The 16,239-nt window shown below is 42.7% G+C and overlaps 1 protein-coding gene across 1 annotated transcript in view; it reads right to left on the minus strand.

The window, feature by feature from the left end:
• Positions 1–12,183: 12,183 nt before the first annotated feature.
• Positions 12,184–16,239, minus strand: part of CBL (Cbl proto-oncogene) — a 64,472-nt gene continuing 60,416 nt past the window's right edge. The window contains exon 16 of the mRNA XM_077250561.1: positions 12,184–15,645. Coding sequence (XP_077106676.1) covers positions 15,386–15,645 — 260 coding nt within the window. The 3' untranslated portion in view covers positions 12,184–15,385. The remainder of the gene's footprint in view (positions 15,646–16,239) is intronic.

The raw sequence follows: 16,239 nt of genomic DNA on the forward strand, positions 1-16,239 counted from the left end.
AAGCCATATAGCTGAATAGGTATAATCAAGACCCCCACAGGCCATCCTGAAGCAAGAGACTATCAACTCAAAACTGAAAATAAAGATTAAACAACAAACATGAGATGGATTTCAGCACTAGGTATCAATCAGTATAAAGGCACCGACCTGACACTCTCTGTAGGTTAGGCCTCTTTCACACTTCCGTCTTTTTGTTTCCGTCAAAATACGTTGTTTTGTGAAAAAAAATGGATCCAGCAAATGTTTCTGCTGGATTTTTTTTCTCATAGAATTGTATTAGCGATGGATTGTGACGGATGGCCTCACGTTTCATCCGTCGTCCACTGGATCCGTCATAAAATCGCTGTCCGTCAGTCGGAGACAACACACATAGAAACGTTTATTGTGCACATCGGAAAAATCACGACGGAAAAATCCATCGCTGACTGTCAAAAGCAGGAACCCAGCGACGGGTTCCCTCTTTTGAAACGGAGCATGCGTGGAAGAATTTCCAGTCAGGGAAATTCTCTCTCGCTCTCTCTCTTTTAACTATTGATGCTGCCTATGCAGCATCAATAGTAAAAAGATATAATGTTAAAAATAATAATAAAAAAAAAAAAATCTTGATATTCTCACCTTCTGGCGTCCCCCGCAGCATTCCCGATAATCCCGTTCCCAGTAATGCCTTGCGAGACAATGAACTGTAATGACGTAGCGGTCTCGCGAGAATCGAGTTCACTGGAAGAATTTTACTGGGTTGAACTCGCCTCTGCACCGTGAGGCTTTTTCTCACTGTGCTAGCGGTGATCTCACCGAGGTCACCGCAGTACATTTGCCTGGCTGAGAATGCAGCCTCAGTGACCAGCGGTAACCTCGATGACGTTGTCGTAGCTGTTTTCATTCTGACCATATGTCAGTACGCCAGATCACCAGGGAGAGCCAAATCAGGTGGTTACGCCCGTCATTTTACAAGCGCGCTTGGAGACAAAAAGACACCTCACACATATCCTGTGAGCAAGTCACTTTTATCTGATATATAAAAAGCCAAAGCAATGTTTTATACCATTTACAACAAATGCATTTCAATGTAACTCATGTAGCCCCCACCATCACCCAGGGTCATACTTTATTTACCATAACCCAGAACATGTTGCTGACTATTAAGAACATACATTGATAAGAAGTATAGTCTCCTTGAAAGGAGACCATCAGACTACTGAGTCAACAGATTCTAGTAATTCTAACACTTAAAGGCAAGAGGCACTTAAAGGCAAACTATTAACCCTTCTATAACAATTTCCCCCTTTTGTAAATGGTATAACCTTTGCTATGGGGTTAGCTGATGTCCACAAAGGAGCTACTGTCTCATGGGTCTAGTACCCACAAGGGGGCTTTCTACCTGCTTCACCCATCCACCCTCAGTGTGGACACTCAACTCCCCCATCAGCAGTGGCTATACGGGGCCTATGATACTCTACAGAAGGTTCAGCCTTAGGTAATACATATATTAGCGCTTTTACGGCTACATAAAACAATAAGCAAAGCAACAAGATTTGCATACAAGTCTGAAAAATACCAAAAATAATCCATCCCTCTAGGCCGCTAAGCCAATTGGCTGGATTTAAAAAGAAGTCTCTATATTGTATTAGTCTTATTAAGAACCTTAAGGAACCAAGAAAATCTGAGTTCAAGTCTATGTAATAAGTTTGTTGACCTTGTCAACATTTAAAAGTTTATCCAGTGTCTCTGTAAGGTGCAAACATCCTACCACTGCCAGCAAGGTGATTAGAACAAGTCTTTCTGCTAGTGAAAATATCTTTTTGCAGTGACTGGCATGGATCCAGATGGGCGTTCCCTCAAGTGAATGTGGTCAGCTGGACTTTACAACGGGCCATCAAACCGTGGATATAGGCTCCTTCTCACGTGTCTGTGTATGACCACCCAATCACGTGGATTCAGCAGATGTACGTCTGCACTGGCATTAGGATCTGGAATGGATGAAAACACATGTTTATGCACCACATTAAGTCTTTTCTGCAGGGCCTGGACATGGGCTGTCATAGCACTGTGTTGCATTTGTAGCACCTGTGGGAAGTACAGACCAGTCTTTGGCAAACTACTAAACAGGACTTCAAAAGGAGACGAGCCTGTCTTTCTATTTTGATTATGTCTGACTGACAAGAGACAAGCACTCTACCTCGCTCTTTCCTGTGTCTGCCATGGCCTTTGAATTTTCAGTTTAAGTGTCCCATTTAGTCTCTCCACTTTCCCACTACTTTGTTGTCTATATGGTGCATGATATGCTTGCTGTACTCCCAGGGCCTGCATTATTTCTCCCGTGAAGTGTGTCCCTATCCCTCTCTATGGTTTCTGGGACACCATACCTGCAGATCAGTTCTTTCATCAGTTTGTCTGCAGTCGCTTTAGCATTTGCACATTTTACCGGATAGGCTTCCAGCCAACCAGAGAAGAGATCCACACCTACTAGGACATTTTTTTTCTTTTCCACACACTCCTACCTTGGGTAGCTGTATGTAGCCAGTCTGCAATCTCTGAAACAGGTAGAGAGGCCTGGGTGTCGATTTCTTAGGGATTTTTACTGTTTAACCAGGGTTGTGCTATGTACAGATGAGGCATTACTGTACGAGCTTTGCCGCTGCGTAACTGAAACCAGGAGCGATCCAGAAGGCATCTACCATGGACACATGTGACATTTTGAGGTGTGAGTGGGGCCAGGTGTTGCTTGCGCCATAATTAGGAACAGGGACCTTGCTATATACAATTTATCCTTATTCTCCCAAAACTCTTTTTGAGATCAGCTCAGCTCCCATTCTTCCACAGTGTTTCTTCTCTGTTTGCGCAGCTGGAGGGATTTCAGGACATCTAGGCTTTGTATGGCTGGAATACGCCGACTCCTCGCCACTGTCCACTGCTCCCTCGGCCGCCTTGCTGCTACTTTAGCAGCCTCGTCCGCCCTTCTGTTGCCCTCTACCTCCACAGAGTCACTGTTCGTGTGTGTTTTTACCTTGATGATGCCAACCTGGACTGGTAACGTCAATGCCTCCACTAATTGTTTCACCAGCTCTGCATTTTTAATGGGCTTACCGGCTGATGTAAGAAACGTTCTGCTTCTCCAGATAGGGCAATAATCATGGGATATTCCCCATGCACAATTCGAATCTGTGTAAATATTAGCGACTTTACCTGCAGCAGATCTACACGCCTCACTGAGTGCCTTCAACTCTGCCTCCTGCACCGACATGTGAGGAGGGAGTGGTTTAGCTTGGATTACCTCATGTGAGGATACTACTGCATGTCCAGTGTAGAACCGCCCATCCTGGTGGTATCTGGAGTCATCTACAAAAATAAAAACCTCAGAATCTATTATATATATATATAATGCATTTGCCAAATCAGTGATTGTGAAACATTTTGTGACCGTACGGTGTGTGTGTATTAGGGACAATTGAGATCACACTCACTGTAACATCATTAATAGCCTGTAAGTCATGAACTATTCTGTAAGTGTCAGGGGAACCCTTGGGTCCTTTTTCTTCTTAATGTGATACAAAGGGGTGTTGCAGGGGGAAGATCTCTGCACTAGAACCCTTGCCTTAACATACTCTTTAATATCCCTGCTCAGGGCCATTTATTTGACTAGGGTCAAAGGGGTATTGCTTTAACCAAAGAGGAGTGGTTCCTTCTTTTAATTTATCATGACAGGGGGAATGGGCAGCTGACCCACATCAGATTTTCCCCTTACTCAAACGGTGTCTGGTACCTGACTCTTTTCGCTGTCCTCAGACATTCTGGTGTCAGGTGTTACTTTCACTACTCTTGCCATATACACCATTTCTGAAATATTACACAAGTGTTAATATTTGGACATTAGTGTCTGATTTATATAATTTATACCCGTATTTGATTGGGTAGAGTACCTCTTAAGAACTAAATTTGATTCACAAAATATGTTACCAAAAGAAAATTATATATTAAAATATATATTTATGAAAGGTGCTGAGTCATAAAATGGGGGAGCACAATGCCATAGGCCACAGCAAAGCACAAGCTTATTTTAAGAATATAGCAGCCCTATAAAAATCCATAACTAACAGTTCCAAATACAAAAAGATTTGAAAAATACCAAATATCAATACCAGTGCTTGTGATAAGGTATAAAAAGTGGAAGAGACAAATAAACAGTGACTATGGTTTGAGCCAATATAATGAATGTCTAAAAAACTATATATCATATGAAGACAACCTAGAAATACACAGTAACTATACCATTTTGTGTAAGGAAACTACTAAACTGGCAAATGAATGGAATTAAGTGTAACTATAATAGGGCATGATTTACCTATGGTATAATGTGCACGTGGAAGACCCTGGCGTCCCTCTGCCCCAAGTGTTTATATGAAAGGGGACTTGTGACTAATACCCTCAGGAGAGTACTGTATGATGGCCTAGCCAGCACTCAACTCTGCTCCAAGCAAAATCATAGGGGAATTGTCACTAACAATAAGTTTGTAAGCATCTCTTGGCTGTCTCGTGATTCTAGTCTTATTTGTTTAGTCATAGGTAGTGTTGAGCATTCCGATGCTGCAAGTATCGGGTATCGGCCGATACTTGCTGTATCGGAATTCCGATACCGGGATTCCGATACTCTTGTGGTATCGGGTATCGGGTATCGCAACAACATTAATGTTAAAATGTGTAAAAGAGAGAATTAAAATAAAAAATATCGCTATACTCACCTCTCCGACGCAGCCGGGACTTCAGCGAGGGAACCGGCAGCGTTGTTTGTTTAAAATTCGCGCTATTACTTGGTTACGTGAATTCCCGGCTTGTGATTGGTCAGGTCGGCCATGTTGCCGGGACGCGGACCAATCACAGCAAGCCGTGACGAAATTACGTCACGGCTTGCTGTGATTGGTCCGCGTCCCGGCAATATGGCCGCCCTGACCAATCACAAGCCGTGACGTCACGGGAGGCTGGACACGCGCCCATTTTAAAATGAGCGCGTCCAGCCTCCCGGCTTGTGATTGGTTGACCGCGGCGCAACCAATCACAAGCCGTGACGTCACGGGAGGCTGGACACGCGCCCATTTTAAAATGAGCGCGTGTCCAGCCTCCCGTGACGTCACGGCTTGTGATTGGTCAGGGCGGCCATATTGCCAGGACGCGGACCAATCACAGCAAGCCGTGACGTAATTTCGTCACGGCTTGCTGTGATTGGTCCGCGTCCCGGCAACATGGCCGACCTGACCAATCACAAGCCGGGAATTCACGTAACCAAGTAATAGCGCGAATTTTAAACAAACAACGCTGCCGGTTCCCTCGCTGAAGTCCCGGCTGCGTCGGACAGGTGAGTATAGCAATATTTTTTATTTTAATTCTTTCTTTTACACATTTATATGGTTCCCAGGGCCTGAAGGAGAGTTTCCTCTCCTTCAGACCCTGGGAACCATCAGGAATACCGTCCGATACATGAGTCCCATTGACTTGTATTGGTATCGGGTATCGGTATCGGATTGGATCCGATATTTTGCCGGTATCGGCCGATACTTTCCGATACCGATACTTTCAAGTATCGGACGGTATCGCTCAACACTAGTCATAGGGGCTTCAGTCGCTTGTCCCTCTACACTCACGCATTCCAGAGTCTCGTTAGTAATCATGTCTGGCGTTATTAAGTCTTTGTGTACCACAGTTCTGGCTGCCCCAGTGTCAATCAAGAATTCTGTCTCTTTCCCTCCCGGCCTTGGTATGGTGGTCATCAAGGAAGGAGCAGGTCCGGAAGGGACAAGAACAGGGCACACATTTGTTACTGGGTTGTCAGTTTCCTAGTCTGAAGGTGAAGGAGGTGGAAGATTGGTCTGAGTGTCCATTTTTTCCACAATTCCAGCACTTCACCATTTCTAAGTCCTTAGGTCCCGTACTACGTCTCTACTGTTTTCCTTGAACAAACTAGGACAATAAGACGTGTCATGTATGCTGGAGTACAACTCCTTTAGGAACCTTCAGGAGGTCTTTTGAAACTACATTTCTCCATTCAGGTCTGGCTGTCTGTACTGCGTCTCGTAAGCCTTTGGTCATACCATCAATGAATGTATTTACCAATATTTTAACATCAAGTGGGTGTATGGAACTGTACCCCATGTCTGCCCATTTCAGCTGTAACCGTCCAAAGTACATCTCTACACTCTCTCCTTTTGTCACATCTGTAAAAGTCTTAATTTGCATCCTACTACGTCACCTGCTTTTGTGCTCACTAACTCTCTAGGTCTGCTCAGGTGCACTTCACATCCATCATATTGTCTTTGTCTGTAAAATGGAAAAGGTTGGTTCTCAGGGTCAGCCAATTGTTTTAGCGTAGCTAGCTAGTCAGAGGGCCTCCAGGGATAATACTCCTGTATCTGTTTTACCCTACCTGATGTGGTTGGTTCTCTGGTGGTGGGGGTGACTAGATGACCGGTTGGGGGTGACATGACATGCTGGTCTACAGCTCCTTCCCAAAAGGATTACTGTCAGCTTACTCCCAAAAGTTAATGTCCCCACTACCCTGTGTCAGCTTCTTATGTCACTACATGTGATCTTGTCTGGACAGGATTCAGTGCAATTCACTTAGGTCAGGTTGCAGCACAGATCATACAAGCATTTCTCCAGTCTGGGTTTGTCTGACCACAGTCCATCTGTCTTGTCTGGGTCTCTGGTTATACAAAGGTATGACCGTAGCAGTAATGTGTCGGTCATAGTCGGACTTATGAGCATCAAAACATTCATAATACACCTTACTTCCGTCCTGCTGCACTCTCTCAGACGCCATTTATTCTCTTGCTATTTTCCTCCCTTGTCTGTGCCTTTTTGAACATCCAAACATCCACACACTGGCATTTTTGCCTTTTTCAATATTGGTTTCACATCTTTCACTGCTTCCTTTTTCAATCTGTATAGCGGATCCCATTGGGGCACTGACTGCACACACAGAACAAGTTGCCCATGGCTTCAACTTATTTCTCAGACAGCTCACCTTTATTCTGCAAATGCCCTTTTTAGTGTGTCTTACCATCTACGGGTGGCCACACGTAGCAAGTCAGAGCGAGTGTCAAGATTTAGCGGGAAGGCTTTTCTTGCCTCTCACCCGGTAGACCTAAAGGATGTAACGGGAAGGCTACAAACTGCCTCTCACCCGTTAGATCAACTGGCTAGAAAAGGAAGGCCCAGGTGTGTTAGGCCTCTAACCTTTCAGCTCAGCTCCATGGAGCGGGAAGGCTTTTTCTGCCTCTCACCCGCAACAAAAACCAGCTGACTGTAGCAAGAAGGCCCAGATGTGTTAGGCCTCTCACCTACTACATCAGCAGTGCAGTTGGCTACCTCCTCCACTGATCCTCAATTTGCTATATATCAATCACTCAATTTGAAGCATGTGAATCTTTTATCAATCTTTGACTTACAATTTTTTTTCCTTTCTACTTCAATAGATACAGTACTATTGTTTTAACCACAAATCTCTCAGCGTGTACTAAACCAAGGACAGAATATTTGAGCGCAGCTCTATGCCCCCCTTCCTCTGGCACACAGCACAGATAAGGGCTCAGTGTCTTCTACACAGAAACGGAATGCAGCAGTTTTCAGACTTAATCCCTATAAAACATTCATCCTCTCGGAATTAAAAACAGTTTCTCTATAAAGGCAAATCACTGCACAACTTGAATAAGCTGATTCTGACCGCGTCCGGCCAAAACACATATAGACACCTATAGAAACCTATCCAATGTCAAACCATATATAACACGGGTTTCACTGAATCTCAGATGTAATTAAATGTACATTAAAAATATCCACAACTCATTCATCCTGGACCTTCAACAACCGTTAGATAAGTAATGATACTTATGTGATCACTCATTCATACGTGCTCATTCAGGGATTGTTTTTTTTTCTTTTTCCTTTCACTTTTCAGTTGATTTTACAAGTAGAAAATGCCTTATCTCAATCACTCCACCTAATCCAGCTCAAACTGAGTTGAATAATGTCTTCTGTCACATACAGAGGACCACACCTAACAGAACCCCTCATCAATCAGGGATTCATCTATTTATCCCTGATACTCATTTACTCACCTCTTATCTCATTCAGAGGTTCCCATAGACATACATGCATGCATACAAGGTTCATACAGCCTGCCTATTTTGCACTTTGGAATTAACACAACTCTATATAAATAAAACTGCAGCAGTGTCCACTGACACTCTGAAAGCACTTTAAGGCCAAACAACAAAAACCACGGCCTTATACAAAATACAGCTTCACATAATGTACTGCCAATCCAAAATGACCAAAATAACAACACTGCACAGAGCCTATCCCAGCTCTGTATTACACACACACTAAACAAATACACAACCAATTAGGATATTGACAAATAATACAGATAACAATTATCACAGTTATCATCTTATAACTCTATTATTCAACTCTCATACGGACATTAACAGACAAAACACAAAACTCACTGGTGATGTGGATTCTTTGAACCGTGTTGGCAGCCTTTTACCCAGAGGTATGGAGAAATCCGGAAGAGAGATTTGCAAATGCAAAACAGATTGTAAGAATAACATTTTACCTTGCTGCAGCTGTGTTTTGCATGTCCAATCTCTCAGGAAGCCCCCACATACGGATTCCGAGTAGGCTGGTTACACGGCCCCCGTTCGGGCGCCAAAACTGTCCTGTTTTCATTCTGACCAAATGTCAGTACGCCAGATCACCAGTGAGAGCCAAATCAGGTGGTTATGCCCGTCATTTTACAAGCGCGCTTGGAGACAAAAAGACACCTCACACATATCCTGTGAGCAAGTCACTTTTATCTGATATATAAAAAGCCAAAGCAATGTTTTATACCATTTACAACAAATGCATTTCAATGTAACTCATGTAGCCCCCACCATCACCCAGGGTCATACTTTATTTACCATAACCCAGAACATGTTGCTGACTATTAAGAACATACATTGATAAGTATAGTCTCCTTGAAAGGAGACCATCAGACTACTGAGTCAACAGATTCTAGTAATTCTAACACTTAAAGGCAAGAGGCACTTAAAGGCAAACTATTAACCCTTCTATAACAACGTCACCGCTGGTCCCTGACAGTTCTGAGCCTGGACGGTCGCATCTTGGCACAGTCCAGGTTGAAAACGGTTTATCCCTCAGTTCTGGATGACAGCGTGGGACAGAACAACAGACACATGAGGGATATTGTTTTTTAAAATGTTTTATTACAGGAGACGAGGGCTTCAATGGAATGGGCATTAGGTGAGTTTAACTGTTTGTTATTTTTAAATAAAGTAAAAGTGTGTTTAGTTCCATTTCAAATAAAAGACTATTCTTGCTGTGTTTATTTACAATACAACTATAAGATTAGTAATGGATAGGTGTCTTACAGAGAAACAACCACATGAAGGATTTCATCAACCAATGTATCATTTTAATCAGTGTAATGGAACGAACCTGACACTGTAGGTTGCGGTACACAATCCTGCTGACAGGTTCCCTTTAAAAGGAGTCTGTCATTCTTTCAATTAAAAGACTATTCTGGCTGTGTGTTTATTTACAATACAACTATAGGATTAGTAATGGATAGGTGTCTTACAGACGCCTCTCCATTACTAACCCGTGGGCTTGATGTCGATGTCACCTGACAACACAAAGGTGACATTAACCCCACAAATATGAACATCACTTTGCCACCGCTACCGGACAAGTGGGAAGAGCCGGGTAAAGCACCAGAATTGGTGCATCTAATAGATGTGCCGTTTATGGGTTGCTGCGGGCTGCTATTTTTAGGTTGGGGGGGGGGGGGCAATATCCATGGCCCTTTACCAGCCTGAGAATATCAGCCCCCACCTTTGTCTGCTTTAGCTAGGCTGGTTGCCAAAAATCGAAGGGGGAGGGGGGTGGACCCACACCGTTTTTTTTTTCTTTAACCAATAAAAAAAAAAAAAAAAAAAATCGGACTGGGGATCCCTATGTTCTTGATAACCAGCCTTGCTAAAGCTGAGGATTGAAGCCCCCAGCTGAGTTTTGCCTGGCTGGTTATCAAGAATACAGGGGAACCTACGTCTTTTTATTTTTAAATTTATTTAGAGCGCAGTCTGATGAATGCTCCCATCATCCGCTCCTGCTCTCACTGTTATTAAAGCCAGCTGAAGGGAGCAGTAGTCCCATCAGCCAACACTAATGACTGAAGGTAAACTTCATCCCACTGATCATTTGACAGCGTGAAAACCGCAGCTGTCTGGCATTGATGATTTTACCGCTGATCAGAAGTGATGTTTGCCGTGCTGTCATGCACATGATAGGGCAACAAACATCCGGTGTTCAGGGGGCCGAACCTGAGCAGTAAAACGGACTTGCTGGTGAAGTCCGTGTTCGGTGTCTGTGCCCAAACAGTAGATGTTTGATACGGACGCTTAACTTTGCTGTTTGGGTTCTCCCATCTCTACTTACTAGGATGCAGCCCACCTTTCCCCAGCATCGGCAGCAGTATCACATTATCCTTACTAGGATGCAGCTCACCTTTCCCAGTGTCGGCAGCAGTCTCACAGTATCCTTACTAGGATGTAGTCTACTATTCCTAGTGTCGGCAGCAGTCTCTCATTATCCTTACTAGGATGCAGCTCACCTTTCCCCAGCATCAGTATCACATTATCCTTACTAGGATGCAGCTCACCTTTCCCCAGCATCAGCAGCATCATCACATCCTTACTAGGATGCAGCTCACCTTTCCCAGTGTCGGCAGCAGTCTCACATTATCCTTACTAGGATGTAGCCTACTATTCCTAGTGTCGGCAGCAGTCTCACATTATCCTTACTAGGATGCAGCTCACCTTTTCCCAGCATCAGCAGCAGTATCACATCCTTACTAGGATGCAGCTCACCTTTCCCAGTGTCGGCAGCAGTCTCACATTATCCTTACTAGGATGCAGCCTACTATTCCTAGTGTCGGCAGCAGACTCAGAAGTTATCACAGAGCTGTATGCCAACTTTCCCAAAGAGTCAGAATAGTGACAGCTGATAAACTGGGTTACAGCCATGTAGAATGTTATGGGCTGCAGTGATCATGGGGCTCCTATCCATTGTAAAGAGGACATCTTACATTATCCAAATTAATGTAATGTACCTTGGAACAGTGATTTTGCTTCCAAATGCAGGAGCACCCCTAGGTACAGTACAAGGAGTCCGATTAGTAATGTAAGAGCCTCTCAACCTGCGAACACTCGGCCAAGCGATGATGTGTTTTTAATAGGAAAAGAGAACGCTACTCATCCTCACCTGGATAACAAAGATCAGGTGTCTGAATCCAAATTGCCCAAGGCTTATCTGTTCTGAATGTATACCGATATTGGCACCTCACCAAGTTTTGTTTATGTCCTTCCAGCTTCCAAGTGATCATATCACACAGGGTGGAGACTAGATGAGAAGACAAGGCGAGAGGTGACTGCCTGCTAATACTAAAATACATTGAATGTTGAGCTCTATGGATCTATAAACTAACACGATCCCAAAGACAGCAGATCTCAGAAAGCACAAAATTATTCTTAACATGTGGAAGGTCCCAAATGCTCTGCATCTATGTGTTTGAATGAGGATCTGCAGCTTTAATAATGTTCTTCTGAAGCAACATATGACTGTGGCTCTGACCAGGAGCCATTCCTACTCCATTACATGCAGTGATAGAGCTGACAGCCAGGGCACAATGCTGCAGATTGTGGCCAAATACCACAGAAGCTAATGTTAGCACCCTACTCGTGTTTAAAGGGGTTTTCTCGTAATCAAGAGGTAAAAAAAATGCAAACCGCTTGTAAAAAAAAAAAATAATAATAATAATAATTTAAAAAAAAGCAATTTCTTATTTAAACCACCGGTCAATCTCTAGGAATGCACCAAAACTCCAGAAAGCAGTTATCCTACTCTTTAAAAGGAAAAAACAAACAAACAAAAAAAAACACACAAAGCTGTAGAGAATAGAAAGCTGTATAATACAGGTGACATTGTGGCAATATATTATTCAAATTACTGCCAGATTTTGAAAATTCTCCTTTGGTGAAACCAATTGATTTTTTAAAGTAAACTATTGTTTAAATTCTCTAATAAATGCTAACAAACCGTGAAAAACAGGACGACAAAGTACACAAGAAATACCAGACAAAAAAATTTATTTTAAAAATAATTTTTTTCCCCAACTTGTACAGAAAAAAAAAAACTGAAATAAAATAAGAAAAGCTCTTTAGTCAACAGAAGAAAGTCATTAAATAAATAAGTTGTACTTTTTTTTTTTTTTCTTTTAGTATAATCTAAAATCGTTAAAAGAACACAGGCATAAAACACAAACATCAGGATGAGGGAATTCACGGGGGCCCTCAAACGCAAGAATATTTACCTTTGGGTCTTGAATGAATCATCAAGACATATGATAAAAAAACAATTATATTATATATTTATATAAAAGAAAAAAAAAAAAAAGAAAAGAAAACAAAGGCGTATGGTCATGAAACATTCAAGCTTGTAACACTGCGATCACCTGGAGCACGTGTTGGTCATTTCTGAACACTAGCAGCTGCCAAGTTGCCTCTAATTCTTACTGTATCTCGAGGCCATAACGTTGCAACAGCAATTATGCAAAAACCAATCACTCGGTGGGGTTCGGAGAACGTCGTGGAGGAGTGCAGTTACCTTTTTAAGCAGTTTCCACACTGCTTACAGTGCCATTGCTGTGAATAATCATCAGAAGATCCTCAGAGCATAGAAGTGATCATATATACGTTGCCCTAAACAATTAACCGTTACTAAAATGTTAGGAAATTCTGCTTTTGCTGGATTTTCAGAAAGTCAATCTTAGAAGAAAGGTGATGCCCATATTGTAATCACTCCTTATTTAGCCTACCTGCCATTACATGTATAGCCAGCAGATAACGTTACCATCTCCGAAGTGAACGTGTGCAACGTTTGCAAATGCAACAGGACATTGCAAGAAAGGAGAACAGAAAGCCCACGGCATGAGGTAAACACGGATCCAACAAAAAAAAAAACTCTGGAATTAAAAACATTGAGGAAAAATGGAGTTTCACCCCCTAAAATGCTTCTATAACCCTTGGAGACCTTCATTTGCGCTACCAGTTAAAAATTTGGATACTGGGTCAGAAACCCAAAATTTAAAAAAGACCTAAAAGGGTAACACAGACATGGAGGAAGAAGAAAGAGAAAGCACAAAATTATAAAAAAAAACAGGCAACAAAGTTCCATGCGGAAAAGATGTTGTGCAGGGATAAGGAAACTGGCCGCTTCTAGATTACATCTTGATGTCCTCTATGACATCTAAGGGGATGTGCACACAGTGTCTCGCACCCGCTGAGCTTTCAAAGCTGAAGATGCTCCAGGAAAATGCCGGCGGTGTTTTACCTGAGGCGTCTTATTTGGAGTCTTTTTGGTTGTTCTCAGATGATGGAGTCTTTTAATCAGCTTCTGTTTGGAAGCTGTCTGAAGGAAGTGTTCAGGACATTCTTTATGGCAGTTTTGTGGTTTTTGAATCACGTAGGTTAAAAGAATAGCAAAAAGTCTGAATGTACGAACGGCAAATGTTCATTCTTTTTAGGAATTTATTTGCACTCACTTTTTCAGGTGGAATGAGGGGTTGTGTGCATATACCCTAGAGAAAACCAGCCTTCAAAATCTATAGGAACACGATGCTTGTAGTGCCAATTACTTCATGTCCCAAAGTAAGGAGAGATGTGTTGGACGATTTCAAGGGGCAGTCATTTATGTTGGTTCCATTTGGTTTCTCTATATGAATATAACAAAGCGAGCTGTACCTGCTCTCACCCTCCTCCTGCCGTTGTAGCACCAGCTCTCCACTACCGTGCTGCAGTCGTATTAACAAGGACCGACGACAGCAGCTGACCTGGAGCAGGAGGAGAGGGTGGGTTAGTACAGCTGACATTTCCTTTAGACTTGGGGCTACCTCATATTTATCATATTAAACTCATTTTTGCCATTGCTTTTGTTATATACATAGTGGAAAGAGGTGAAAAGATATTTTAGTTTTACCTTCTGCATTTCTCTGGGGACCAACTGGGCCCCATCTTGGGGGAAGGAAAATAAACTGTCTACATGCGATAAAAGCTACATGTGAGAGGACCAGCGAAGTGGTTATGAGAAAGAACGACCATTACTCGGGATCACTGGATATATGTGAAGCTAAGCAGACTGTAGATTTCCATCATTTTCTGATTGCCGCTGGACCACAACAATATGCATCTCAAAATGGAGTTTCTTCAGGTAACTGTACAATTATTTAGATTAAAGCCCAACTGAGTAGTAGAAAATGCATACAATCGATAAATCTGTACGTACCTTGGACATATAGGTGTCTACATATATACACATTTTACATACACATAAATATACTGTATATGTTACATATGTATACAGAGAAATACAGAGCAATGGGCATCATTATACTTCGTAAGGTATTTCCAGCTCACTCGGGAGCGCAGGAGGGCGGAACTCACCCCATCATTTCCTTCCTCCCTGCACAAAATTTCCCCCATTTAACCCATTTCACCCTGAGATAGGCAACATTAATTCACCACTAAAGTTGGGAGCAGAGCCCAATTTCTGGAATAAGCCACGGCCTTTAGTCACAGGATTTAAAAAAAAAAAAAAAAAGAATAAATAAAAAACCATAAAAAAAAAACCAAAATACACAGCAGGTAACAGATCCTCTAGGCCAGGAAATACTGAATATATTCAGGAAATGTTGCCATTTACTGCATGTTAATGAGCCATGTTGATTTTTATCCCAAGGCAACATCATTCAATCAGTGAGGTCCCCCCATTCTGCATCTATACAAGATGCTGGTGAAGTAGATTAAATAACACTGAATTGTTAAAAACAAAACAAAAAAAGTTGGCAATCTATTCGCAAAACACAACATAGGGCCTATAGTGACCGGCAGTCAAATAAAAAAAAAAAGGTTACAGGTGGAGAAAGTGGGTTCAGTGTACACATGATAATCCCCTGAGCCAATCAGAGCTTCCCACGTCTGCCTTGACGGAAAGGATTTCCTTTCAGTCGCCAAAAAGAAAAATTGGGGAAACTGCGCTCGCTAACGCACTGCATTCTGATTGGTTAGGAATCACCTGATTTATAATGCTTATCGGTGGGCAGGCTTGTGCCCGTACCCTGTATGCGTCCAGTTTGGGGCGGAGTATGGACAATTTCCTCTTTATCCATGTACCCCCAGTTGCCCCCCACTGGTCCCATAGCTGCTCCCTTAAGGATCAGAGGTGCACGCATTACTCTTCTCATGACACGGTGTGGGAGTATTTGTGGATCCGACTGCTATGTAGCCACGTGAGGCGCAGATGGTATGGCTACAAACTCGCGGAGGATATTTCGAGCCATTTCAATGTTGTTATGAGCGATGAGCAAGGCTTTATTCACATCCTGCTGAGAATAGCCCTGGCTCAGCAGGCTCTCGATCTCACTGGAGAGTGGCGCGGACCCTCCATCACCAGCCGGGGTGGGGCGGCGCTCAGAGTTCATCCTCCTTGGGTAGGGTTTTGGTGGACGCTCTGGAACAGCTGAAGACTCAAAAGCCCCTGCAAAATGAAAACCCATTAAGGATGTAGAATAAAGCAAGAATATGGACAACCAAACCGGCTGGGGGAGAATGGGGACTTGTGTGTTGGACCCACTGCCATCTAACAAGTATCACACAGTTTTGTAGACTGGAATACTACTTTAAAAAAAAAAAAAGGGCACCCATCAAGTGCCAACAACTGCACAACATGTCTGTGGGTAGGAGAAGCAAGTTGTGTAACCTAGACCCCTACCAAGGGCGATGATTTACCATCATAAGAATATCTCAAAATATAGGGGTTCAGATTGGAAAAAAAAACCCACATCAAAACATATATTTCAATGACCAAACTTAGACAAGGTTGTGTTCATCTATGAAACAAGGATGCATTCTAACGGGACTCCTGGGAATAGAACCTATTTAAACAGTTACCGTCACTCTAATAAATTTTATCATAGCTTATTAGCACTAGTGGTTAACTTTGTAACACAACTTACCAGAGAATTCTGCTCTTTCTCCAACCAAACTGATCAATCAGTCTCAAAATCCTCAATTCACTGGTAAAATCTGGCTTCAATGACTACAGACTTCCCCATTACAGAGCCATGAGGTG

This window comes from Ranitomeya variabilis, chromosome 4, assembly GCF_051348905.1.
Source record: "Ranitomeya variabilis isolate aRanVar5 chromosome 4, aRanVar5.hap1, whole genome shotgun sequence".
NCBI classification, from domain to species: domain Eukaryota; kingdom Metazoa; phylum Chordata; class Amphibia; order Anura; family Dendrobatidae; genus Ranitomeya; species Ranitomeya variabilis.